The sequence below is a fragment of the Neofelis nebulosa genome, chromosome 6 (genome assembly GCF_028018385.1).
Source record: "Neofelis nebulosa isolate mNeoNeb1 chromosome 6, mNeoNeb1.pri, whole genome shotgun sequence".
NCBI classification, from domain to species: domain Eukaryota; kingdom Metazoa; phylum Chordata; class Mammalia; order Carnivora; family Felidae; genus Neofelis; species Neofelis nebulosa.
In genome coordinates this window covers 139,699,918-139,726,358 of record NC_080787.1, presented here as the reverse complement: position 1 = coordinate 139,726,358, position 26,441 = coordinate 139,699,918, and the positions used below count along the sequence as shown (strand labels likewise).

Genomic DNA, 26,441 nt, shown 5'->3' with positions numbered 1-26,441 from the left:
GGGCTGGGTCCTACAGCCCAATGGTTTCTCTCTGTTGTCCTCTGGGTGTTGGCTTCATCCTCAGGCTTCCTGCTCTGTGTGGGCAGCTCTGGCCCAAAGGCACCTACCCCATGACACCCAGCGCAGTACTATGCTAAGCACTTTCCAGGCACTGCATGGAGCTCATTTACTTCCTACAGCCCTGCGGGGACGGGCTACCGCCATTATCCCCATCTTGCACACTGGGAAAAGGACACATGGAAATGCACCATGATGTGCCACAAATCACACAGCTCAGACCTGGTGGAGCTGGAATTCAAATGCAGTGAGTCCCGGCCCTGACTGCGGAGCCCCACGCTTCCCTTACTCGATCGTGGCGTTGAGTTCACGGCCCTTCAGTGGCAACATGTGCACTTGGGCCGCAGCGGGGGAGGAGAATCTCACCAGGACCGGAGCCGCAGAGAGCGATGTTGTGAACCCTTTTCGTGGTAGAAACCGCTGCATCCTTATGCCAGCTACTGATGTCTCAGCCACGGCATTCGGGTAACGAAATTTACATGAATTTGTCAAGTAAACTCAGTTACTTTACAACTTCAGCCTGGATTCCTTTTAAACCGTGTAACGTTTATTTAAGGACACGGGACACAGCTTATGCTGGGGGTAGGAGCTTTCCAAATTACATCTTAAACATCTAGTCACAGCACTTAGCAGTGAGTAAATCATACCTGATGACTGCCGAAAAAATTTCCAAAATGATCCACAAACAATAACACCCAGAGTTTTTTCTGAAAAATAATAGGCTTGCAGCTTTTTAACGATCAGCTGTGAGACATGGATTATTGGGTCCCCTCTGAAAGTGTAAATACCATTATCCACTGAAATAACCGAAGAGCCACATCAATTTTTACCTAAAAAATTCAGGGAAAACATCCCATAACTATGTTTGGAACTTGCTCTGATAATTCATTTCAGCGGGTTGCCAAAATCTGAGATAGACAATTTGAAATCAATGCTACTGTTTTTGTCCCTTTTGAAAAAAAAAAAAATTATTTTTGGGTGAGCGCAAGCATTGTGGAGGGGAGGGGCAGAGAGAGAGGGACAGAGAATCCAAAGCGGGCTCCATGCTGACAGGCTGACAGCACTGAGCCCGATGTGGGGCTCGACCTCAGGAACCACGAGATCATGACCTGAGCCGCAGTCGGACGCTCAACCGACGGAGCCACCCAGGTGCCCCTCGATGCCACTGTGGATCAATGAGTTGGCTTCTCTGTCACGTACAGGCTTGGTTTTTATTCCTTGCCAAAAATGATACACAAAGGCCACACCTCCAGAGAGAGGTATTAAATTGTTTGCATTCTGTTCACATTTCCATGAGACAGCTCTGGACATTCCTGCCTTTCCTCATTCCACCACAAAGGCCACATCTGAGCCTGATGAGACAGGTTGAGGTGGAAGAGGCTTTTATTTTTTTTTAAATTAAAGTTCTATTTTATTTATTTTTAGAGAGAGAGACAGACAGACAGACAGATGGAGGGAGACAGAATCCCAAGCAGGCTCCTTCCTGTCAACTGTGAACCCTACCTGGGGCTCGATCTCACAAATGGTGAGATCATGACCCGAGCCGAAATCAAGAATTGGACGCTTAACCGACTGAGCCACCCAGGCGCCCCTAAGAGGCTCTCTTCTTCCCACTTACAGGTGCGGCAGTGGGCTCCAGGCTGTGGTGTGCCCTTCCCTGGGGCCCATTAGGAAGGGGGTCCCCAGTGCAGAGGCGCTCGGGGGTAATCAAAGTCTTGCGAGTAGCAGTAACCCAATCAAGGCTGAGGTGTGGTGGGAAGGGCTCCACCATGAACGACGGGTGTGCGGGGCGGGCGTTCCTGGGTAAGTTACTTCCCCAAGCCCTTGGTTCTTATTCTGGAAATGCAGTCTGAGTATCAAACTATCTGCGGGATAGGGCCTATTTCAAAACTCAAATGAAATAAAGAAAGGACCCTAGTCTAGTGGTGAATACACAATAGAGGCTACTGTCACTTTATTACAGAAAATACAACCCTCATTATCTCCTGAAGTGAGTGTAACTTATGTATGTGAGACCCAGAAAAAGGAAGTTTGAAAACAATTCCTATTTCTGACCAATTACTGATTTCTTTGATAAGACAAAAATGTTCAGTAGTTTCGCGAGCTGTTCCCCTAACTTTTCTGGCCTTACAATCTTAAAAGCCATACTTCCTGGCCTTTTTACTTATGGTAATCAAATCTGAAGCTATCCCCAACTAGACCTAAGATACTCAAGCAAACAGGGGCCCCCCTCTGCTTGAGGACAAATCTTATTTTAAAGGAGAAGCCTCCAGGAGTGTGACGATGGCCCGAAAGCTGCTGTGCCCCTACCCTGAGCCGAGTCGGTCGGAAATGAAGGCCCCTGTCTCTGTTCAGGGCAGAGAAGAGGCTGCGAGGGTGGAGGCACATTCAGTCATCTGCCAGTTGAGAGACAACATCAGCTCTGGCACAACAAACCAATTTAATAATGCTTCACCGTTTGGGAACCTGATATTAAGTAATCAAATTCTGGTTTCTGAGAAGCTCATCTGCACATCGAGGGGGGGTGTTCTGGGCATGGGTTTTATCCCAAGGTCCTAATGGCAATTGAATCATTATTCTGTAAGGCACTGAAAGCAGAGAGAAGATGCAGGGGAGAACAGGAAGGAGGAAGGCAGGCGTGGGGGAGGGCCCGGGCTGCCCCAGCATTTAGAATTTCCTTTTTGTCTGCGCCCTGCACAGCCCCGCAGACCCCTGCGTGAAGGATAAAAAGCTGCTGCGTCAGGAAAACACAAGGCAGAGGGAGAGTGTATTCATTTCTTTGACGTCCCCTTTATGCTTCTCTTGGGACCGAGGCAGAGGGGTGGTCCGGGGAGCCTGCGGGAGGAGGGGAGGGCTGGGAGCTGCCGCCTCTAACGCTCCCCGACGGACACTTGGTTGGCCAAGTCTTGGGGAGGAAACTGATTCAGGGAAGAATTCAGCACTACCCTGCCACCTAATTTGACTTGTGAATCCTAGAGGTCTACTTTGCTCTGCAACATTTTTTGTTGTTTTAAGGTGATTTAGAGCGGAAGCCGGCGGAGCACTCAGGACCGCAGGCTGGGTCTTCATAAGGCAGGTGATGGACGGAACTGAGCCCCATCCATCGTTCCTGTGGTAAAGCCCTAGGCTCCAGCGGGACGAGCTGGAGACAGGGCTTCGATTAAGTGAGGTCCTAAGGGTGGGGCCCTGACCCAACAGGACTGGTGTCCTGGTAAGAAGAGGAAGAGACACCAGAGACCATGCACACCTAGGGAAGGCCCTGTGAGGACAAGGCTGCCGGAAAGCCAGAGGAGAGGCCTCGGGAGAAACCAACCCTTCGGACGCCGTGGTCGTGGACTTCTGGCCTCCAGAACCGCGAGGCAATACCTCCTGTTGTTCAAACCCCTCAGTCTGCGGTACTTCGTTGTGGTCCCCATGTGGGTGGTTCCTTGCCTCTACACGCTTTCCTCGACAGCAACAGGACGCGTTTTTCTTCTGTAACTTTCCCCAGTTCCTGGACTGAAAGAGTCCTAACTGCGCTACTTGCAAAGGCCTCCCTAAACTGAACATTTTTGCCTCATCGCGAGGCCGGACAATAATTACAGGACTTCGTGCGGGGGCAGCCGGGGCGCCTGGGCTTTGCCAACCCAGCCGCCCCTCCTGGATTTCTCTCCACCTTCTTCACCCGTCTCCCCCCACCCCCCCACCAGTGCCTCTAACACTTGGGGGGCACAGCGGCTGCCCAGACCTGCTTCCTCTGATGCAGTGGAAGAAATACAAACCCGTGGGCCACTGACCCTACATCATTCACAACTCGTGCCCCTCCCCCTTCCGTTTCTCACAAACACACAGGATACGTTAAAAATAAGGAGAAACACCGAGAGAGCGAGCTGACAGATTCTCTTAAGTTTAATTTTGATCAAAGAATATCACGTACGTGGCTCGAAAGGTCACACTGTTCCTCAAGGCATACTGTAAGAAGTGACAGGCCCCCCTCTGCCGCTGCCCGCCCGCTGCATTCCTACGCAAAGCCTCTACCTACTCGAAGCCTCTACCGACTCCCCACTGCTCTGGATTTGCCAACTTCGGTTACTATCGATTGGCTTTCTTAATACCGAAGATGAGGCTTTAACCTTTTACATCCCACCACTCATGCTCCCCTCCCCTCCTCTTTCCATCCCTCAAACGTACAACTATCATTACCTTTGGGTACATCAGGATTTATTGGACTATAAACGTTACTCGGAGTGAGGCCGTCATCCGGATTCTGAACACGCTTGCGTCCGGCCACAGCTCCCGCTTCTCCCGGCGCCAGTAACTGCCCTGAATCTTCATGAGCTCAGCTGGCTGCGTGCTTATCATTCAACCAATACCCAGGGACAGGCCTCCAGGTCAGCCTTCCTGGGGCCAAGTGTGAGGGGAGCCTCCCTCGCTTGAGGGTGCCCTTCAGCCTGCAGGCCAGCGTCCGGTGGGATCTCTCTTTGCCGTGATCCTGGGGATTCCCTTCTGGTACTTTCTACCATCTCAGTTTCCACTCGCCGTACCCACATTGTGGTAGGTACGCCCTGTGGCGGCTTCCAATAACTGCTTTTCCTTGAGAGTTGAGACCTGCGACTTGCCCTTAACCAAGAGAATACGGCAAAGGTAAGGGGGTGGGGCTCAGTCGTTTCCCCCCTGCCAGCTTTCAGTAAGTACCGTGTTAGGAACGGGCTAAGAAGGCCACAAAAACCACATGTAGCCTTCAGCGGATGGCCAACAAAAAGCTGGGCTCTCAGTCCCACAAATGCAAGGAACTCAGATGAAGAAGAACCCGAGGGTCATATGAGAACCACGGTCCCAGCTAAAGCTGGGACTGTGGCCTGAAGGACACTTAGCTAAGCTGTGCCTGGACTCCTGATCCGCGCCAACTGTGACATACAAATGTGTACTGTTTTAAGCTGCTCAATCTGTGGGGATGTGTTACAGCTAGGAAAATAGAAAATCAATACAGGGAGCTTCCTCTTTTAAACACTTTTTCTCTTGTTTTTCCATTTGTTGCAACTTTATGTTAAAAACTGAATTATTTAGTAGCTTGGCATATGATGAGCTACACACGTTCAAGGGTCAAGGTTATGGTGTGCGATTGCAAAACAAGCTTCTATAAACATTTATATACAGATCTTTATATGGGCTTTTATGTTTCACTTCTCTTGAGTAAATAATTAGGAAAGGATTTTTTTTTTTTTTGCCATATGGTAGATACGTTTAATTCAATTACCAACTTATTTTCTAAATGGTTTAAAAAAAAAAAATTTTTTTTTTTTTATTATTTATTTTTGAGAGACAGAGCACAAGCAGGGGAGGGGAAGAGAGAGAAGGAGACAGAGTCCAAAGCAGGCTCCAGGCTCTGAGCTGTCAGCACAGAGCCCGACGCGGGGCTCGAACTCACAAACCGTGAGATCATGACCTGAGCCAAAGTCAGATGCTTAACTGACTGAGCCACCCAGGTGCCCTACCAACTTATTTTCTAAAGGGGTCATGTGCTATCGTGCATTCTTTCCAGTAGCATGAGACTTCCAGTTGTCCCATATCCTCACCAACATCCGGTACGGTCAGTTTTTTTTAATCCTAGATATTCTAATAGCTATGTAGTGGTATCTCCCTGCGGCTTTAACGTGCATTTCCCTAATTTTCATGTGCTTATTACCCATATATTTTCCTGGGCAAAGTGTACGTTCAAATCTTTTATTCACTGTTTGATTTCTCATTATAGGGTTTTGAGAGTTCTTTCTATATTCTGGATACAAGTCCTTATCAGATGGATGATTTGCAAATGTTCTCTCCCTCTCTGTGGCCTATTAAGTTTAGAAATATTTGGTTTTTTTCCTAGATGCCTTTCAGTGTTGATTTCTAATTTAATTTCATTGTAGTTAGAGAATCTATTTAGTATGATTTGAACCTGTTAGAATTTATTGAGATTTAATTTATGGCCCGGAATATGGTCTATCTTGGCAAATATTGTGTAAATGTTTGAAAAGAATGTGTATTCTGTTGTTAGACAGAGTGTCCTATTAATGTCGGTTGGGTCAAGTTGGACTGTAGTACTGTCCAAGTCTTCTACATCCTTATTAATTTTCTGTTTATTTGTTCTGAGGGGTTTTAAAATCTCTGCATTTGTGGCTTTTTCTGTTTTCCCTCACAGCTTTGCTCCACGTATGTTGAAGCTTTGTTATTAGATACATAAACACATAGGATTATTATGTCCTATTAATGAAATGGCCCCTTTACAGTTATGAAACAACTCTTATCATCCTTGGTGATATTCTTTGGGCTAGTTCTGTTTTGGTACCACTGTAGTTTTCTTTTGATTGGTATTGGTATTTTTCCAGCCTTTTTCTTTTAAACTAGATATGTCTTTATATTTAAAGTGGGTTTCTTGTTATGTATTTGAGACTTGCATTTCTAGTCAGTCTGACACTATCATTTAGACCATTTATATTTAATGTGATTATTGATATAGTCGGATTTAAATCTACTATCTTGCTATTCTTTTTCTCTTTGTCTATCTGTTCTTTGTTTCTTGTGTCCTCTTTTTCTGCCTTCTTTGGACTGGGTTTTTTTTTTTTTTTTGAGAGAGAGGAACAAAATTATTTTGAGAGAGAGTGTATGTGCGCACGTGTGAGTGAATGAGGGGCAGAGAGAGAGAGAGAGAGAAGCTCAGACAGGTTCTGTAATGACAGCAAGGACTGTGCGGTCATCACAGAGCCTGATGTGGGGCTCAGTGTCATCACCGTGAGCTCACGACCTGAGCCAAAATCGAGTCGGATGCTTAACCGACTGAGCCACCCACGCACCTCCCCTTTCGTCCTAACGTTTACATGCCCGCGCCTGGACTGAGTATTTTTAATGATTTCATTTTCTTTCTTGGTTGGTTGAGGAACTACAACTCTTTGCTGTATCATTTTAGTGGCTTCCTCAGCGTTCATGTGCACACATTTAGTTTTTCAGAATCTACCATCGAGGGATGTTACGCCACGTCACGTACAGACCTTGCGATATTGTTCTCGTATGTTCCGCTTCTATATATTTAAAAAACTCCACGTTTTTATTATTTTTGCTTTACACAGTCATTTATCTTTCAAAGAGACTTAAATGCTAAGAACAGAAGTCTTTACGTTTACCCATGTGGTTACTGTTTCTGGCGGCGTTCTGCGCTTTGAGTAAATCCAGGTTTCTGTCGGGTATAATTTTCATTCTGCCAGAAGGACTTCTTTTAATATCTCTTACCCTTCAGGTTGGCTGATGCTCAATTCCTTCAGCTTTTACTTGTCTAATAAAGGCCCTTATTTCACTGTAGTATTTGAAAGGCATTTGAACTGGGTAAAGAAACCTAGGTTGAGAATTTGCTTTCAGTACTTTAAAGACGTCGCCCCTCTGTCTTCTGGTCTGCGTGGTTTTTGATGAGAAACCGGCTGTCGATTTATCTCTGTTCCTCGGTACATAATGTGTCTTGTATCCTCTGCTTATTTTTTATGATTTCTTTTTATCATTGGCTGTAAGCAATTTTTTTTACATTGAAAATATTCTTTATTGAGGGGTAACTGATCTATCACATTATATTAGTTTCAGGCATACAACAGAACGGTTTGAATTTGTATATATTGAGAAATGATCACCACACTAAGTCTAGTTAAACATCTCTCACCACACAGAGTTACAAAGTATTTTTTTTTCCTTTGTGATGAGAACTTTTAAGATCTACTCTCTGAGCAATTTTTAAATATGCAATACAGTATTAATTACAGTCACCATGTTGTACATTACATCCGGTGACTTATTACCATATGGAAATTTGCACCTTTTGACCCCTTCATCCATTTAAGGAATTTGATTAAGATGCACCTTGAGAGGCGCCTGGGTGGCTCAGTGGGTTAAGCATCTGACTTCAGTTCAGGCCATGATCTCACAGTTTGTGAGTTTGAGCCCTGAGTCAGGCTCTATGCTGACAGTGTAGAGCCTGTTTTGGATTCTCTCTCTCTCTCTCTCTCTCTCTCTCTCTCTCTCAAAAATAAAATAAGTAAACATTAAAAAAAAAAAAAAAAGATGTGCCTTGATGTAATTTTCTTCATGCTTCTTGTACTTGGGATTTGCTTAACATCTCAAATCTGTGGGTTTATAGCTTCTGTCAAATTAGGAAGATTTTCCCCATTATTTCTTTAAAAAATGTTTTTTAATATTTATTTTTGAGAAAGAGAGAAAAAAAGAGCGAGACAGTGAGCAGGGGAAGGGCAGAGAGAGAGAGAGAGAGGGAGACACAGAATCCGAAGCAGGCTCCGGGCTCTGAGTTGTCAGCACAGAGCCTGATGCAGGGCTCGAACCCATGAACCGTGAGATCATGACCTGAGCTGAAGTTGGACGCTTAACCGACTGAGCCACACAGGTGCCTCTGCCCATTACTTCTTAATGATGCTCTTTTCATTTTTTAAGCCTTTTTTTGGTTTCATTTTCGATAGTCTGTATTGTTATATCTTCAAGTTAACTAACCTTTTCTTCTGTAATATCCAATGAGTTATTATTTTTTCATCTCAAACGTATTTACAGTTTTCATCCCTAGAAGTTTGATTTGTCATTTTTATGTCTTCTGTCTCCACTTAACATGTAAGTCTTTCCATTGCTCTCTTGAACATATAGATTATCATAACTGTTTTAATGTCCCTGTCTACTAATTCTATTACCTGTGTCATTTAAAGGTTAATTTTGATTGACTTTTCTCATTATAGGTTATATTTTTCTGCTTGCCTGTGTGCCTGGTAATTTTGGACTCGATGTCAGATATTTCATTTTCCTGGGGACTGGATATTTTTGCATTTTGGTACTCTGTTCTGGGATACATTTAGTTACTTAGAAACAATTTGATCTTCTAGGATTTTGTTTTATAGTGTTGTTGGGTAGGACTGGAACTGTATCTAGTCTAGGATGAATTTTTCCCTTCCTGAGGCAAGATCTTTCTTACTATTCTAACCAGTGTCCCCTGATTATGAGGCTGGTGCCTCTTCCTGACCCTCTGTGGGAGCCACGCACTGGTCCCTCCAATTCTTTTGGGTGATCCTGTCTCTGCCTTCAGGTAGCTTCTCTACACACACGCACCGATCGCTTGAGAACCCAAGGAGGCCCCTCTGTGGCCCTTCGGAGCTCTCTCTTTCGCTCTGTACGGCCCCTTCTTCTCTAGTATCTGCTCTGCAAGCTCTAGATGCCTTGCTTTCCCTGGACCCCATGTCTTCAACTCAGGCGGACAGCTGAACTCTTCTGGGTTTGCTGTGGTTTCACAGCACCATGGAACCTTTCCTCCAGGCAGCAGTGGAGGCCACTTGTAGGCCTCACCTTGTTAGTTTCCCATTTCTCAGGGATCAATTATCTTTTGCTGCCTGATATCTGAAGTCTTGCGTGTTACCTTCTCAAATACTTTGTCTAGTTTTTTACTTGTTTCAAATGGGAGGGTAGGGGTGCCTGGGTGGCGCAGTCGGTTAAGCGTCCGACTTCAGCCAGGTCACGATCTCGCGGTCCGTGAGTTCGAGCCCCGCGTCAGGCTCTGGGCTGATGGCTCGGAGCCTGGAGCCTGTTTCCGATTCTGTGTCTCCCTCTCTGTCTGCCCCTCCCCCGTTCATGCTCTGTCTCTCTCTGTCCCAAAAATAAATAAAAAAAGTTGAAAAAAAAAATTAAAAAAAAAATGGGAGGGTAAATCTGGTCCCTCTTATTCTATCTTCACTAGAATGCAATTTACTTTGAAGAATGTTATAGGTCGCTGGATGAGCTATTATGTTATAAATGTGAATATGAATTTTATAGGCTGATGGAGGTTTTCAAGGTTACCATTATGCTACTCACTCTACCTACAAGGTAAGGTTATTGGAAACATGGTGTTTTTACGTATAGTGACATAAAATATGTAGTCCAAGAATGAAATTAAAGGTCCAACGGTACAATACAGGGGCTAAAAACTAAATTCACTTTCTTAAACCCAGAGTCAAAATTCCACCCACTGATTAACATGTGAAATACATATAGGAACTTGTGTGTGTGTGTGTGTATGTATGTGTGTAAAACGTTTGCAATCTTTAGAAGGGAGCATGAGAAATCTTATAATGTAGATTAATACATGTACTTTTTAAAAACAAAATTCTAAAAACAGGAATAAAGCAACACACATTTATGTTTCAGCTTATAAACTGAAAACCAATATGAAAAAAAAAAGCGGATTCTCTAGTGACTCCCTAGTTATCTCCTTTTCTCATTCAGAACAAGTCGGTTTCCTTCGAACTGTTCTTTTTTTGGTAAGTCAGCTCCTTGCACGTTGCTCTGCTACCGACAAAGCAGCAAGAGCCATTTGAAGTTCAGTGTGCCTGTCAGCCGCCCTCTCGGTGACCTTGGTGAATGAGAGCTTCTCACGATGGGACATTCTCAAATAAATATGTGGCTCAGGCATCCGACAAGCCTCTGAGTAATTCTCTAGCCTGTTGGAGTACACTGATACCATCAGCCCATTAGCTATTTTCCCACAGAAACCAAGCCAATAGAATCTGGATCTTTCATATACTTATATATAAATAACAAATTGTCAATGTAGATGCACTTTCTGCCGGCAGTTTGACTGGCACCACCTGTCTCCCAGCTTAGTTTGCTGTCCCATTTCCACGACAATCCTACTTCTCCTTCCTCCTCCTTCTATCCCCGCCCCAACCATCACGCCTATTGTAATGTAAGTTTCTGTAGGCGAAGAGTAAATCTGGTGCTTACGTGAAAATTTAATTTCAAGCACTTACATCTAGTGGCGGATGAGGCAAGACTGCAAACATTTGTTTCATATGCGGTTATGTTTAAGAGCTGAGGCAAGTGAGTGAAGCAGGGTTCTAATTTCTCTAAATTCACTGGGACTGGTGGGTGGGTGGGGGTGGGGGGAATTGCTGGCTTCCAGAACAGCTGTTTCCCTTCCCTGTAGTCAGTGGGGATTTCCGTGGGGGAAAGGGCAAGGACTGGCTCTCTGCCTCAGGTCCTTTGCATTTCATTCTCACCAGGACTTGGGGGACACTGGGAAAGTGAAAACAGTTCCCACTGGGAAAGAGGCTAGGGGGTCCGGAGACAGTTTTATATATTTATTACCTAGACATAAAATTGCATGGACCTCTCTTCTTATAAATCACAGGTTGAAAAACAATGGCCCACATGCCAAATCTAGCAGGCCACCTATTTTTGTAAATAAAGTTTTATTGGAATACAGCGCCACTCATTTGTTTATATATGGCCTATGGCTGCTTCTGCACTATGGCAGGGTTGAATACTTAGGACAGAGGCTGTGCAGTCTAAAGTCCTTACCATCTGGCCCTTGACAATATTTGTTGACCTCCATTTTAAAAGAGGACTTGAGAAGAATGTGGGTATTCTACAACCTTCCCCAACGACACCAAAAACATTTTGTAACTAGCAAAGTGCGCGTATCAACTGAATGAGAGAGGCTGGTGATAGCAGTGGAATCCTGATAACTGGAATCACAATAAACCTATTTTTCAAAAGGGCATTGACCTGGTATATTCTCCATGTTTTGGGGGACTGCTAGGGGAGAATCATTCTCAGGTTAAGAGAGATTTAAATATAAATGGTAGTATGCTAATTTATAGTGTTCTTTCTTTTTATTATTTATTTATTTATTTATTAAAAAAAAATTTTTTTTTTCAACGTTTTTAATTTATTTTTGGGACAGAGAGAGAGCATGAACGGGGGAGGGGCAGAGAGAGAGGGAGACACAGAATCGGAAACAGGCTCCAGGCTCCGAGCCATCAGCCCAGAGCCTGACGCGGGGCTCAAACTCACGGACCGCGAGATCGTGACCTGGCTGAAATCGGACGCTTAACCGACTGCGCCACCCAGGCGCCCCGTGTTCTTTCTTTTTTAAAAAAAATTTTTTTTAATGTTTATTTTTGACAGAGAGAGAGAGAGAGAGAGAGACAGAGACAGAGACAGAGCATGAACGGGGGAGGGTCAGAGAGAGGGAGACACAGAATCTGAAACAGGCTCTAGGCTCCGAGCTGTCAGCACAGAGCCCGACGCGGGGCTCGAGCTCACAGACTGCGAGATCATGACCCGAGCCAAAGTGGGACCCTCAACCGACTGAGCCACCCAGGCACCCCTAGAGTATTCTTTTTTCTTAGAAACGACTTCATAGATTGTATTTCATACAGTTAAAGTTTGAAGAATACAAATTCATAGATTCTAATTCATAAAACCTAATTTGTGGCTTCTAGATAAAAGTTTTACTTGGAATCTGATTATAATTGGGAAAGCACCTCAGTTCTTGGAGATGTGACATCTTCTTGTACCCAAGGGTATGACTTTCTGGTCCACTTGGGCCAGAGGTGGTGAGTCTATCTGTCCATACGTCATTCAAGGGCTGAAAGAATGACGCTCTTGCTAAGAATCAAGAGAACCAGGTCCTGTCAGTGCAAGTGGGGCACTTAATGTTTGAGAGGTGGTGTTCTTCTAGGTACCGAAATAGAAGACAAAGCTTCTGTGGCACGTTCAGGTATCAGTGGGACTTGTTGAGGGATCTATGATCTCAGAAGTCTGAAATGGCAGTTGGAATGATTATTTGCAACTGTCCTTTCAGATCTGGCCCTTTGTCATGTAGGGTAGTCTGGCAAGTGGCCCCAAAGGCCTTGACTGGCTCTGAGACGAGGAGGGTCACCAGAGGGACCTTAGGAGGGAAGTGATCCCTGGGCAGGCAGTTAAATAGAACCAAGGACACATGGGGCTTACTCAGGAAACAGTGGGACCTGCTGGAAGAAGGGCAGTCGGTACAGGGCAGTGGTTTAGCTAACAATGGAAAGGGCACTTTCCTAAAGGAGAAATCAAAGTTACAAATCCAGGGTAAGGGACTGCAACAGGAAAACAATATAATGGTGGATTTGATCAAGGGTGAGGAGTAGTAAAGGGCAAAAGCCCAGAGTAAGGCAGAATCAATCTACTCTATGGATTTTGTATTTAACGTTTGCCACGAATGGCCAACATCTTAAAGTCCTCTGGCCTATCGTGCCAGCAAGAGAGCAACTCGGTCGTTCTTCACCCTATCATATACTCCTCCTGGCTGTACAACCGGGAGGGCCAGGGGAGCCCCGTGGGGGGTACAAAAGAAAAGGACCTAAGTAAGACCAGTGTGATCTCCATGTACCTGGGTTTGGACCTTATGACTGCAGTCATTTTGGAAGGAAGCCACAGTGAAAATATCAAAGGGCAGAGGTGGCTGAACTTAAAATATGAAGTTAGTGCTCAATGTACCCCATACACCCCCCACCCCCACCCCCGCCACAAGCCCCCTGCCACCAGCCCCGCCTTTCCCGGCATCCCCGTCTGAATTCCTCGTCTTTCACCAAGACCATCCCAAATTATGATTGATGCAAGGACTGCAATAAAACGATACCATAGTTTTAGTCCTTTCCAAAAATTTAATGAAATCAGGCACACTGGCACAAGTCCACAGGAAAGGAATCAAAGCTGGATACCATGATCACTGCTTCAAAGAAACCGAGCCGAGTTCAAAAGAAATAAGGCTGTGGACAAGTATTGATGTCATTCTTAAGGATACTGATGGTCCAAACCATGAATGTATCACTGTTGACAATGCTAAGTGTGGGGGGAAAGTGGTTACTTTCTGGCCTACGGAAGACCGTCCTTGAAGTTTTAGCGTTCCTGTTCTGTCCAGTTTCACTGTCTTAACGTTGTAAGTAAATGATTTTTAAGTTAAAAAATTTACGCAACTCCCAAGAAGCTTAAGAAATTTCGAGTTAACTTTTGAAAGAAATAACTTGGGCTGTACACTCAGAGTATTGACAGAGTCTCCTGGGATTAGCGAATGGAAACATTAAAAGCCTGAAAAAGTCCTGAAAAAGAACAAAGGTCAGAGAGTGGGCTGGGAAGCACATGGACGTTGTAACTGAATCCTCAGTTCAAGGAACTGATCTGCAGCAGCTACTTGGAGCCATGGGGAAATGCCTCAGGATTTGAAAGCCCCGGTAGCGTTACTAACCACATCCAAGAATAAAAGTGAAAAACGATACTGGAAAATCCTGAGGTGTCTCCGTCTTCACCCAAGATAAGATCTTGGCTCAAGTTCCCCTTAATGGGTCACTAGGCACAAGGCATCGGCGCCCCGCAAAGTCACAATGTGGCTTTTTAACTTCAGCGGGTTCAGGCGGTCGGTCATGCCTCTGTTGCCACAGACAGGGGGACAGCATAAACTTGCTTTTGTCATCTTGTGATCTGATCAAAAACACGGCACTGCTAGGAGATCTGCATTCTAGCTGTTATCCTGGTTTGTCTACCCAGAAGCCTCCTCCGCTGCCAGTGGAGTGAATCAGGACTGTGTTATCTGGTTAGCATCAATCACCTCTTTTATGCAGCCATGCCTGAGAGTAAACTTGTTTTTCAATGCTACGTGGATGTCCCTTAGAACCTCACCAAAAATTGCAAACGTGCCATCAGAAATAACCATCCACTGTTTCCAGGCACTGGAGCCCACGTGCAATCCATGGGACACAGTCAGAGTTCACGTGGCTGGGGTCTGTGCAACAGCAGAAAGAAAGGAATTAATGGGGACGCCAAGCTGCCAGACTGCCACGAGGTTCCAATTCCTGGAGAAGAAGTGAGGCCACATGGTGGGCCTGGGTCACTGGGTTTGAGAGATTTCCCTCCCCAAGTACCTGCAGATTTGTGCTGCCATATACGGTCACCTACGTAACTCAAGTTTAACATGCGATCTTCTTTCCAGTGTTAGCAGGGGATAAGCTGTCACATATTCTTTAGGAACCTAAAAAAATTGTGATTTTATTTTTTTTAATGTTTATTTATTTTTAAGACAGAGAGAGACAGAGCATGAGCAGAGGTGGGGGGGAGAGAGAGAGAGAGGGAGACCCAGAATCCGAAGCAGGCTCCAGGCTCTGAGCCGTCAGCACAGAGCCCGACGCGGGGCTCGAACTCACGAACCGTGAGATCATGACCTGAGCTGACGTCAGACACTCAACCGACTGAGCCACCCAGGTGCCCCCCAAAAATTGTGATTTAAAAAAAAAGGATTCGTGTGTGATATGTGTAAGTGCTCAAACTAATAGAAGTTGACTTTATAATCATGAAATTGCTACGCTTTTAACACTCAAATGTACTACGGAGACCTACATACACTGCTGTAACATGTGTATACATATGCATATGTAATGCGGAGCAGGAAGGGAAGGAGAGGAACAGAGGTAGGAATTCTGTGGGAATAAGATGAGAAACCTTAAGTTTGAGAGGACACACCTTAGGGGGCTGGGGGTCCTCAATCATCCCAACAAAGATGCACTCTGGCAGCTGACTTTTTGGAAGGGCCAGCAACAGACTAAGGATCGACCCACTTTTTCTGTGGTTCTTTTTAAGGCAAATCATTATTAAAAAAAAAAAAAATGCTATCCAACCTTTATGAGCATGGGGACTTCTTTTTGAAGTAGAAAATGAGTTCCTATGGGCAGAATCCATTGAGTGTCGGGCTTTTAAAGGACTTTGTATTTCATATCCGTCAACCTCTGCCTATAACTAAACAGATAAGGGGCGCCTGGATGGCTCAGCTGGTTAAGCATCTGACTTTGGCTCAGGTCATGACCTCATGGTTCATGGGTTCGAGCCCCGCACTGGGCTCTGTGCTGACAGCTCGGAGCCTGGAGCCTGCTTCGGATTCTGTGTCTCCCTCTGTCTCTGCCCCTCCCCCGCTCATGCTCTGTCTCTCTCTGTCTCTCAAAAATGAATAAATGTTTACAAAAATTAACAGACAATAACAGATAATAAACAGATCATAGTTTTCAACTACAGGAGGTGCTTGATTCACCTGCTCCACGGACTAGACACAGCCTTTGGGGTTTTTGCCTGACAAGCACTCTTATCCTGGTTTTCCTGTAACCGCAGAGGCTACCTCACGTGGTGAGGGTGGGTCTGCCTCTGTCTTGCCCGCAGTGATGGGGTCAGGGCTGGGACATGAGGCAAACGGGGCCTGTCAGGGGATTCCTGAACCCTGAGAAGCAGTTGGTAGGACAGAGAAGATTCCTCTTCCCCCGAGACAGTGAGTTTTAAGCGTGAAGTAGGTCACTCCGTGATAGGCAGGGCATCCGTCCGAGGGAGGCCAGGCTGAGAAACGGAGAGCAAAAGCCAGAACCCTGACCTCAGCTGTGCCTAGAGCCAGACAACTCTAGAAGTTTTTGTCATTTGGGTCAGTTTCTTCCCCCCTTTTGCCTAAGTTTGAGTTGAGCTGCTCTCATTTGCAACTAACACAGAGTTCTGAGAGGGAGTGCCAGCCCTCACTGGCTAGGGGTGACTCTGTCGTATGCCCCTGCGCTTGCCCTGGAGATGGAAGGTGCTGGAAGGAGGTGGGAAGGCAATCAGAAGCTGCCAGGGGCCCGGGTCCCCTGCAGGCTCATTCGCTTGCCTGAAAATCTCTTTCTTTGGCTGACCTGTCCTTGGTGTTCGCCAGGAGTGGCATTTCAGACGCTCCTATTAAGTCACATCAAAGGTACAAAACTGTAAACAAATGTGCAGGAGGTCATTTAAGAATGTTAACACACTCCTCAGGATTAGCAAACATTTGCTATCTTCAAAAGTTATAAGCTATGATTTGGTTTAATATTTTACTTTTTTGTTGTTGTTGTTGTTGGAGAGTGGTGAGTATTAAACCAATTTTCATTCAATTGAAAAAAAATATCAACCCCCTTTTTCCAAGTTAAAAACAATTTAACACTTCAAGGGAATTTATCAGGAATTTAAGAAATGGCATAAAGAGAAACATTTTAGATTTATGAAAACAAAGCAAATTTTTTGGAGGTGAAGTCCGTAAGTGAAAAGTGTTTTTTAACAAAGACAACTCCTCAAATTGACGATTTTTGCCAAAAATTAACCTTCTTTTCATTCTTTCATTTTCCAAGACTTTAAAACAGTATATTTTTAAGACAAACAATTTGATTATGTATTTTGAGAAACTCTTGATCTGTGAGTTCATCCAGGAGTGGTCTGGTCCCAGTGGAAAGATTCATGACAAAGACATACCGATTATTGTTTAAACTCCTCAAAATGTCACAACTCCTTGCAGCAACTGTAATATTATGCTGTGCTTTATTCAAATTATTGCCCTCTTGGACAACAACAACAACAACAACAACAACAACAACAAACCCGGAACACATTCAGATCTTTGGTTTTAAAGGTATCTTTTCAAATACTTCATTAATTTTCAATTTGAGGCCAGATAATATAATATGACGGCTGCTGTGACTTCCCCCTTCCCATTCTTGACTTGGGGTGTTTAATCCTACTTGCTTCAATGTCTAACTACATTTGCATAAGCTTGCAACAGTATTAAATGGAAGGCTTCATGAATTTGTCAATATTATTTTTGGCTTGCTTCATGGAAAGCAAACACGCGATGCTCAAAGCACAGAAGTTTGAACAGGGAAATAAGCAAATTGCCCTTACATCTGCATAAGACATATTTGTTGGTAAAATATAAAAGAAAAGAGAGATGGGCGTTTAACTGGATTACTCATCTTACAAAATATTCAGCCTTCTTCCTAGGCTATGCTGCACAGTGTCAGCTAATCGTGTTGGAGAGCTGAAGGAACAAAGACTGGTTTGAAGACAAATGAGACAGCAAATGAAGCTCAGATAGGAATAAAGATTCGAGAGGGAAGTATTTTGATTGTTTCTTCGGATCTATGTTGAGATACTACAGGTGACTGCAGCCTGGTTTCGAATCGACACTCTACCATTAAGTCTGATTTTGTATGTACTTTATGATATCCCTGGAGACAACCTAGAGTCATGCGAAATTGCCGGTTAATAACCACACAAAAAGTAGCAGACACAGGTAAATGCATCCAATCTAGCCCTAAGAAGGCCAGGGTGGACATCAGAGAAGGTGAAGGTTTTAGGCTGCAAGGTTACTTCCGAGAACCAAAGCCAAGTGACGTGCGTTGAACTCAACGGATATCTCGCAGAACAACAGTCTCCACTGCTTTCTCGTTCTGCTCTATCCAAGTTTTAGGCCACCCAAGAATGAAATCCAAAACTGAATAAATATGCAGCAGCCTCATTTTACAGTCTTCAAGTTCCACCTTATCCTTTATCGGGGCTTCAGGCAAATCATTAACTTGTTTTCAGTTTGACTTATCTTCATTTCCCATATCCAGGGGGTCGCCCTGCTCACTCTTGCCCCCAACATACTCCTAACCTGTGTATCACGCTTATTTATCTCGCTGCTGGCCCAGGATATTAAGTATGGCTAACAGAGTGCCTGGAAACATAAATGTTTATTGAACAGACACGAGAGTAAAGAGGAGAAATAGGTCTTAGTAATTTATTGATAACCCAGGTTGACCGGACATGAGTCACTGGCCTAGAGGCTGCTCAGAAATTCCTTCCAGGTGGAGGCCTGGAGGTGACCAACTTGACTTTTCAGGTTCCAAGAATCAGGCTTGCGTGAAGCAAACTTACAAAGGGTCTGCTTTAGAATCTAAATGCCATTTTGTTTATTTATGGACAACGTATGACTCTGCATTTTGAGAGACGGTGTGGTATGACGGGAAGAGCATCACGGAAAGACAGACGTGAAACAGAAGACTGTGCACCCACGGCACATTGAGGGGCCTCCGTTTTCTCGTTTATGTGTTGGGACAACTGGACCTGTAGCATGATGATTTGCAGAAACACAACGCTGGGCTTTCTCGCTCTCTGACCTTGGTTTTAATAACTATTTTGAAGTGTTAATGACTCCAGAATCTTGAATTCAGGGCACAGATTTCTTTATTGTACCCTAGATCCGATGCCCAGTTGTCCAGTGAACGTCTTCACTTGAACTAACAACAAATGCTTCACTCAACGTGTTCGAAGCTCAATTCGTTATCGTGCAGAAAACGGTTAACACGGCAGGCCCGGGAACGCCACCTTTAGGCTTGCTTACAAGGCTGGGGTCTGGAACTTGGATCTGGGGAGGGTCCCTGCCATTCTGACTCCTCACGGTGGCTCGCAACACGGTTTACCCCGAGCACCTGCTTTCTTTTTTTTGGAGTCTGGAATTCGGTACATGCCAGGCAGAGGGTACCTATGCGGCTGGCCCCCAGAAAAAACCCCCAGGCGCCGAGTGTCTAATGAGCTTCCCTGGCAGACCACATGTCACACGTGCTGTCACAGCTCGATGCTGGAGGGGTTAAACGTGTCCAGTGTGACTCCACTGGAAGAGGACTCTTGGAAGCTCGTGGCTGGAGTCCTTGGGACTTGACTACATGTGCCTTTTCCCTCTGGGAACTGTGTTTGTGTCCCTTGTCATAAACCACAGCCCTGAGCGTGACTGTTCGCAGAGTCTGTGACTCTGGTGTCTCATGGAGCCTGAGGGTGGTCTTGGGCTCTCCCAACACAGTTATCTTCCTTGTAAAGCCTCTTTGCTCCTCTTTGCACTGCTTATCTAAGTAAAAGACGGGGGGAGGAAGGGGTCAGAAGCGTGAGCCCTTCTTGAATCTCTCCTCCCGTCTCCTGTTCATACAGCCCAGGTCACTCGACCCACCGGCTGCCTCCTCTCATCTCCCTAGACCTCAGCCTAGACGCGTGTATTTGCCTTTGTGACAACTATCACCTCCCTACTAGGCCTTCACGCCTCTAATCTCTCTTCTCTCTATTCCACCCTCCGGACTGCTGCCTGAGTGATCTTTCTAAAATGTGAACACAATCATGATATTTATTGCTCTGCTTCAAATCCCCAGGCCCTGCAGAATAAAGCGCTGACTCCGAACCTTCCCCCAGGGCCTCGCATGACTTGGGTGTTGCCTTCCTGCCCAGTGTCATTGCTCACACTCTTCTGAATCTTGTTGCTTGCACACATGATCACTGTTAACATAGAACGTTAGCAATGCTTTCTCATGCCTTGACGCTTTATGCTTGCTGCCTTCCTGTCCCCTGTCGCCTCGCTAATTTGTTCTCATCCGTCACAATCGGGCTGAGGCAACTCCACGCTCAGCCTGACCTCCCAGGTCAGCCAGCCAGCCCTCGGTGCTACCTGCGCTCAGAGGGAAAGAGCTCTCAGCTTTTCAAGGGTCTCTATATTTAACTGTCGCCAAGCCTTTGAACTCCTTGGGGGCGAGGTCCAGGCCTTTGTTGTTCTGTTTGTTCTTTCTCATGCCCTAGTACACAGCGCTTTTCAATAAATATCGAATGAGTGAATCAGAAATAAGGCATTTGTGTGTTTGCACGGTGATGCATCCGTTTCGCTCGAACTGCCTAATGAATCATCACTGTTTGCCTGAGCATCTAAAGTTTGTCTAAAGGAAGAAGATTACTCAATGAGAGAATCAGTTCAGATGAGAGAACTCTCTCACCTGGATTCTCTTGGTGACAACAATAAAATCTTTTTCCTCAGTGCCCCCTACTCTAAATTCCAGGTGGTCCTATACGTTCTGCTGCCCGTATCCCGCCCAGGGCAATGAATTTAATTCTCCACTATGTACATATTAACTGAGTTCTTTTGATCAGATTTTTCTGAACTGCTTCCCACAAACTCAGCACTGTTTATCTTAGAGATGTCCGCTGACTGACCTTGGCCTGCTTTGCCCTTCACTTAAATCCTAGTATCTTTCTCCAAGTCTCTACTGTTCCCTCCCTACATTACATGAAGGATTTGAGTCTGGAACCAAGCAAAGCCAAAATCCACTGGAAGCAATGATTTCCTCATAAATAAAACGGATGATCCCCTGGTGCATTATGTAATACACCGAGGAAGAGCCTTCTCTTCCCATCTCGTGGCTGATCTATATGTGCCCACAGGACAGAAAGCACAGCTGGTCTCCAGTGTGAGGGTCCTACATGTAGTGGCAAGGACACTCGAGGAGCCGCCCTGGGACATGCCAATCTCCATGTAGTTTGATCAGAAGGAAATCCTCACCACCTCTAATCATTTCCAGGAAAGAAAACTATTTAACAAAATGTTAAGAGGAAAGCTTCAATCTTAGGACAGTACCTGCTAGGTTTTACAACATTTCTCATAAATGGCTGGAGTTGTCCTTTCTCATACAAAAGACCATTCTTAAATTTTTCATTCTGACTTTATAAAACACCAATCCAGATCCAGTTGAGAAATACAGAGGCTTCAAACTAACAGGACCAGGGGGCATCACCCCACCTAAGAGGTACAGGGGTTTGCTCTGTGGCAGAGGCAAAGCTTCTAGGACAAATGTCCCAATTCAGTGTACTCACTACTGCACCATTCTGCCTTGCACTGATTAGCTGTCTTTTGCTTTCAAAATAAAAGTTCCTTGGGACTCCTGGGTGGCTTAGTTGGTTAAGCCTCTGACTCTGGATTTCGGCTCAGGTCGTGATCTCACGGTTCGTGAGTTTGAGCCCATGTTGGGCTCTACGCGGACACCGTGGACTCTGCTTGGGATTCTCTCTCTGCCCCTCTCCCACTCATGCTCTCTCTCTCTCTCAAAAGAAATAAACATTAAAAAATAAAAAAAATAAATAAAAACAAAAAAGTTCCTTTAGAAGTATCGTGTGGGAATGCCAACTGGTGCAGCCGCTCTGGAAAACAGTATGGACGTTCCTCAAAAAACTAAAAACAGAGCTACCCTACAACCCAGCAATTGCACTACTAGGTATTTATCCAAGGGATACAGGAGTGCTAGTTCGAAGGGTCACATGCACCCCGATGTCTATATAGCAGCACTATCGATAATAGTCAAAGTATGGAAAGAGCTCAAATGTCCATCGACTGATGAACAGATAAAGGAGATGTGACATATATGTACAACGGAACATCACTCAGCAATCAAAGAGAACAAAACCTTGCCACTTGCAACAACGTGGATGCAACTAGAGGGTATTATGCTAAGTGAAAGAAGTCAGTCAGAGAAAGACAAATATCCAGTGACTTCACTCATATGTGGAATTTACGATATAAAACAGATGAACATAGGGAAGGGAAGCAAAAATAATATAAAAATAGAGAGGGGGACAAACCATAAGAGACTCATAAATACAGAGAACAAACTGAGGGTTGCCCGAGGGGTGCTGGGTCGGGGATGGGCTAAAGGGGTGACGGGTATTAAGGAGGACACTTGTTGGGATGAGCACTGGGTGTCATGTGTAAGACATGAACCACTAAATTCTATTCCTGAAATCATTACACTATACATGAACTAACTTGGATTTAAAGGAAACAAACAAAAAAAGAAGGATTGTAAAATGTATAATATTGGTAAACTGCTGTCCAATAAGCTAAAACAGTAAAAAAAACACACCCTTGGTGCACACCTGTAGGTGGCCCTCCACACAACTGGCCTGGCCACACCCACACGGCCATGCAGGGGGCGTCAGGAATCCGGGGAAAGGAGGGGACCAGCGCTTTCTGCGGGCATAGGGTCGGGGGTGTGCGCGAATCACGCCCTTTCCTTCTTGGGGGACAAATGACACCCCAGCCCTCCGCCCACCAACCATAATTTTCACGACACAGCTCTATCATGGAGGTCGAATGGGCTTCTGCAGGCTAACTGCCATCTATCATATTGAAAAATTTGCAAAGGTGAAACAGATTAATGACTTTTGATGGCTGTCAGCCTGTAGGTCAACCTTAAAAGTGAGCAAGCGAAACACAATTCCGCAAAGCATCCCGAAGGCGCTTCGCGTAAGCTCTCAAGTGCAGCCCCTGCCACCATACCAGCGCCCGAAACAGATGGGACAGACGCCTACACTCAGTGCTCCCATACTTCCTGTTCCTCCACGAACCCCAACATGGCTCTGACCCTCCCAGAGCGTCAAGCTGCAGCAGACACACATCTTTTCTAAACTCTCTTTGTGAAGCTACTTACATTTCATCAACGTGGTAAATCAGCTTAAGCTCTTACTAGGTGCCGAAATGATAACAAGAAATTGAAACCCTCAGTCTATAAGCCACGGGTTGTTGCTGAGTGGCAAAGGAGAGTGAGGATTTTGTGTTCCGCTTTCCTCAAAGAGATAAGACTATTTCCTGGAGTGTTTTAATTGAGAAAGATAAGGTAGGAATACATGTGTCTATGTATGTGTCTATTTTAAGTCTAGATCTCTTTGGTCTTAGAACACGCTGGCGGGGGATCATTATTTACGTTTGCCTCCTAATCTGTATGTCTGTTCCGGAAGACAGAGGTTTTCAGCAAAGGACTTGAAGAAGTTTAGCTTTTAGTAAAACTGAAAGATTAGATCGACAGAAGTCAGGATCGTGGAAGATAGAGACTGAATAGAAGTCAAGATCTAGTTAGGCAGTGGGTGTGTGGTCCGGGCATCGTACGATTATTGGAGCTGAGCTGTTTATTGGTTTTAGAGCTTCTTGTGAACCGAAGCAAAAAGGGGAAAACACGCAGGCCTAGGATGTGCCTTGAAAATGTATTTTCATTCTCTGAGGGCAGCCGCACAGAAAACGAAGTGAGGAACTTCAAAATGTTATCGTTACTTAGAAATGCATTACAATAACGGGAACCTACCGTGTGCGAAGTCTGGCGTTTGGGACTCGGACGAACAGGATGTGGTTCCTGCCCTCCCAGGACTCATCACAGAACCACACTTGCTACCTTCTAGGGGAAGACAAGCTTGCAGGTCCCCTAGCTCGGAGCTGTGAGCACTACACCAAAAATCACCGTGTGAAAGTGTAAAAGGAGCACACAGAAGTTACTGAGCCCAGAGGACCCTCTCCTGTGAGCTCCCTGGAAGGCGCCCCAGGTAAGAGGACGGTGTCCCGCAGTGGCAAGTTGCTCTGTACAGCACCAGTGTCCCTCGAAAGAGTGCACCGTTCCAGAGGAACAGACAGACCGCAGCGTCTTCCAAAAGTCCTCCAGAAATACCATTTCCCAAGCACGCCTCTGATAAAAAGCCAGGCAGCTGATAGCTTAAGCTTCTCATCTCTGGCAAAGGCAGGGGGTGAATCTCTTCTACCGTGCCGTGTTCCCATGCCTGGCAGATCGATCATGTGGCTGGTAGGGTTCCATCAAGGAGCCAAACCCAGTCTCTCACCTAAAGAGATGACCAATCCATCCCAAACAGATGGAGGCCAGCCCTCACCTTTGAGAACAGTTCTGGACCTGACACAAACACATTAACTAATGGGTGACAGAAACACTAAGAGAAGAAGTGGCTAATGTTATTCCGGCTGATAGTCAAAGAGACTCAAAGTGACGGTTTTAACTAGAAAAGCCACAGGAAAATCTCAACATATTGCAATTAAAAGTTTACCTTTTTTTAAAGATTTTTTTTTTAATGATTATTTCTGAGAGAGATAGAGAGAGACACAGAGCATGAGTGGGGGAGGAGCAGAGAGAGAGGGAGACACAGAATCTGAAGCAGGCTCCAGGCTCTGAGCTGTCAGCACAGAGCCCGACGCGGGGCTCACCAACCACCAGATAATGACCTGAGCTGAAACCAAGAGTCAGATGCTTAACTGACGGAGCGACGCAGGTGCCCCCTGACTCACACAGTTTTAAAGACTGTATGGAATTAACGAATATCAAGCAGTATGGTTTGGGACACCATCTGCTCCCATAATGGGATTGGTTTGGGAGCAAATCACTTGTAGCCGCTCCTTCTAATTAGATGGTTACCAGAACCAAGGTCATTTGCAGTTAACTCCTGGGATGCGAAAATAAGACCGTACGATCGGTATAGAGATGGCATAACATTTCTGAGGAGGCATTGCCGGGGTTGAATGGCGGCTCTGACAGTTACTAGCTCTTTGATTAGGGCAAGTTACTGAACCTCTCTGTGCCTCGGTTTCCCTGTGTGTAAAACAAAGCCGGTGATGTTGCCCACCTGGAAAGGGCGCAGTGAGTGTTAAGTGAATCAATACATACAAATTTCTCAGAATGCGGCCTGGCATCAGTAAGTGCTCAGTGAATGTTTGCTCTGATTGCATTTTTTTATTAGCCTTATAATTTATGTAAAGCATCCCTGTCTTTCTAGCTGCTTTTCCATGCATTTTTACATCGTTGACATTATGCGCTATGAACCTCATGTATTTTCCCACTAAACAAATCAATTATTTCTCCACGTCGTTAAACACTATAAACATACAAACACTGTCTAGGTTTAGGGACAACCATTCTGGTCCTGAAACTATCCAGACGTTAGTACCTTTAACCTTCCGCTCAATGAATCTTCTTAAAATTACGCATTCCGGGGGCACCTGGGTGGCTCAGTCGGTTAAGCGTCTGACTTTGGCTCAGGTCGTGATCGCACAGTTCATGGGTTCGAGCCTCGCGTGGGGCTCTCTGCTGACAGCTCGGAGCCTGGAGCCTGCTTCGGATTCTGTGTCTCCCCCTCTCTCTGTTCCTCCTCTGCTCTTACTGTCTGTCTCTCTCTCTCAAAAATAAATAAAGATTAAAACAAATTAAAAAAAAATAAAATTGCACATTCCGCTTAGGAGAAAAGGGTGGATTGTCTGGGGGCTAGGAGAGGTCTGCTCACGTGTGCCATAGACAAGGTACGGGAAAAAAAAAAGAGAGAGAGTTACACTGAGGACCTGTGAAAATTTACTGAACTATTGTAGGCAGAATTTTTGAGTTTAAAGTTGTGATATGTGGAAAGCAGCGTCTGCATGTTGATAGTGCGGGGAACAGGACGGGGTGTCACAGAAAGGTGCAAAGTAGGCTGGTGCACTTGAGAAGAACTGGACATTCTGTCACTGTCCCCAGCTTGACTCTTCTGTGATCACGAAGAAGTGCCAGGGCAGGATTTATGGGCGTATGTTCTTTTAGTGCTGGTCGGTGGGGGGGGGCTCCCCATCATGGTTTCCACATACTATATTAACTATTTGCTGTCCAAATAAGAGAAGAATCTGTCTTAAGTTGTAATCAGTAAATGTCACGTCTTCTTCCCGAACCTTCTGGTCTTTTCCCAGTGAGGTGGCGACACCGGTCTTTTTCTTTTTTTCCCCCCCTGTCTGAACTACTTCCTCCTCCAAAGAAAGATATAAGGTTCCGATTTATGCCTCGAATGAAAACCAAGGGGGCTTCAGAGAAGCGGAATAGATGTCCTGTTGGTATCCCGTTGTTAGGTGGTTTGGGGTCTCTCCTGTCTCTTCCTGCCAAAATGATTCCATTTCCAAAATGGAGCACATTCCATTCTTTATGACAAACTTATCAAGATTAAGATGACCTTCGGCTGTCAAAACAGCTTGAAGAAAGTCAGTTACGGTTATTATAAAGAATATAGAACTTACAGCCCTCTCTTCAATGATCTTTACCCATGTGAAAAGTATAAGTAAATAGGTTTTAATCAGCATGAAGGACTACAAAGAAGGAATCTGCCAAACTCGTTAGGGAAGAAAGGCCAACGCCATAATGGATCTGGGAGCTGGA

General features: G+C 45.2%; 1 protein-coding gene across 3 annotated transcripts in view; it reads right to left on the bottom strand.

Annotated features, from left to right (window-relative positions):
• Positions 1–26,441, bottom strand: part of MTHFD1L (methylenetetrahydrofolate dehydrogenase (NADP+ dependent) 1 like) — a 189,483-nt gene that overhangs the window by 14,441 nt on the left and 148,601 nt on the right. The window contains exon 27 of one of the 3 annotated variants that reach the window (XM_058735644.1): positions 13,509–14,623. The exons of the other annotated variants lie outside the window; for them this stretch is intronic. Coding sequence (XP_058591627.1) covers positions 14,609–14,623 — 15 coding nt within the window. The 3' untranslated portion in view covers positions 13,509–14,608. Of the gene's footprint in view, positions 1–13,508; positions 14,624–26,441 lie in introns of those variants that run through there. 3 annotated transcript variants of the gene reach the window in all.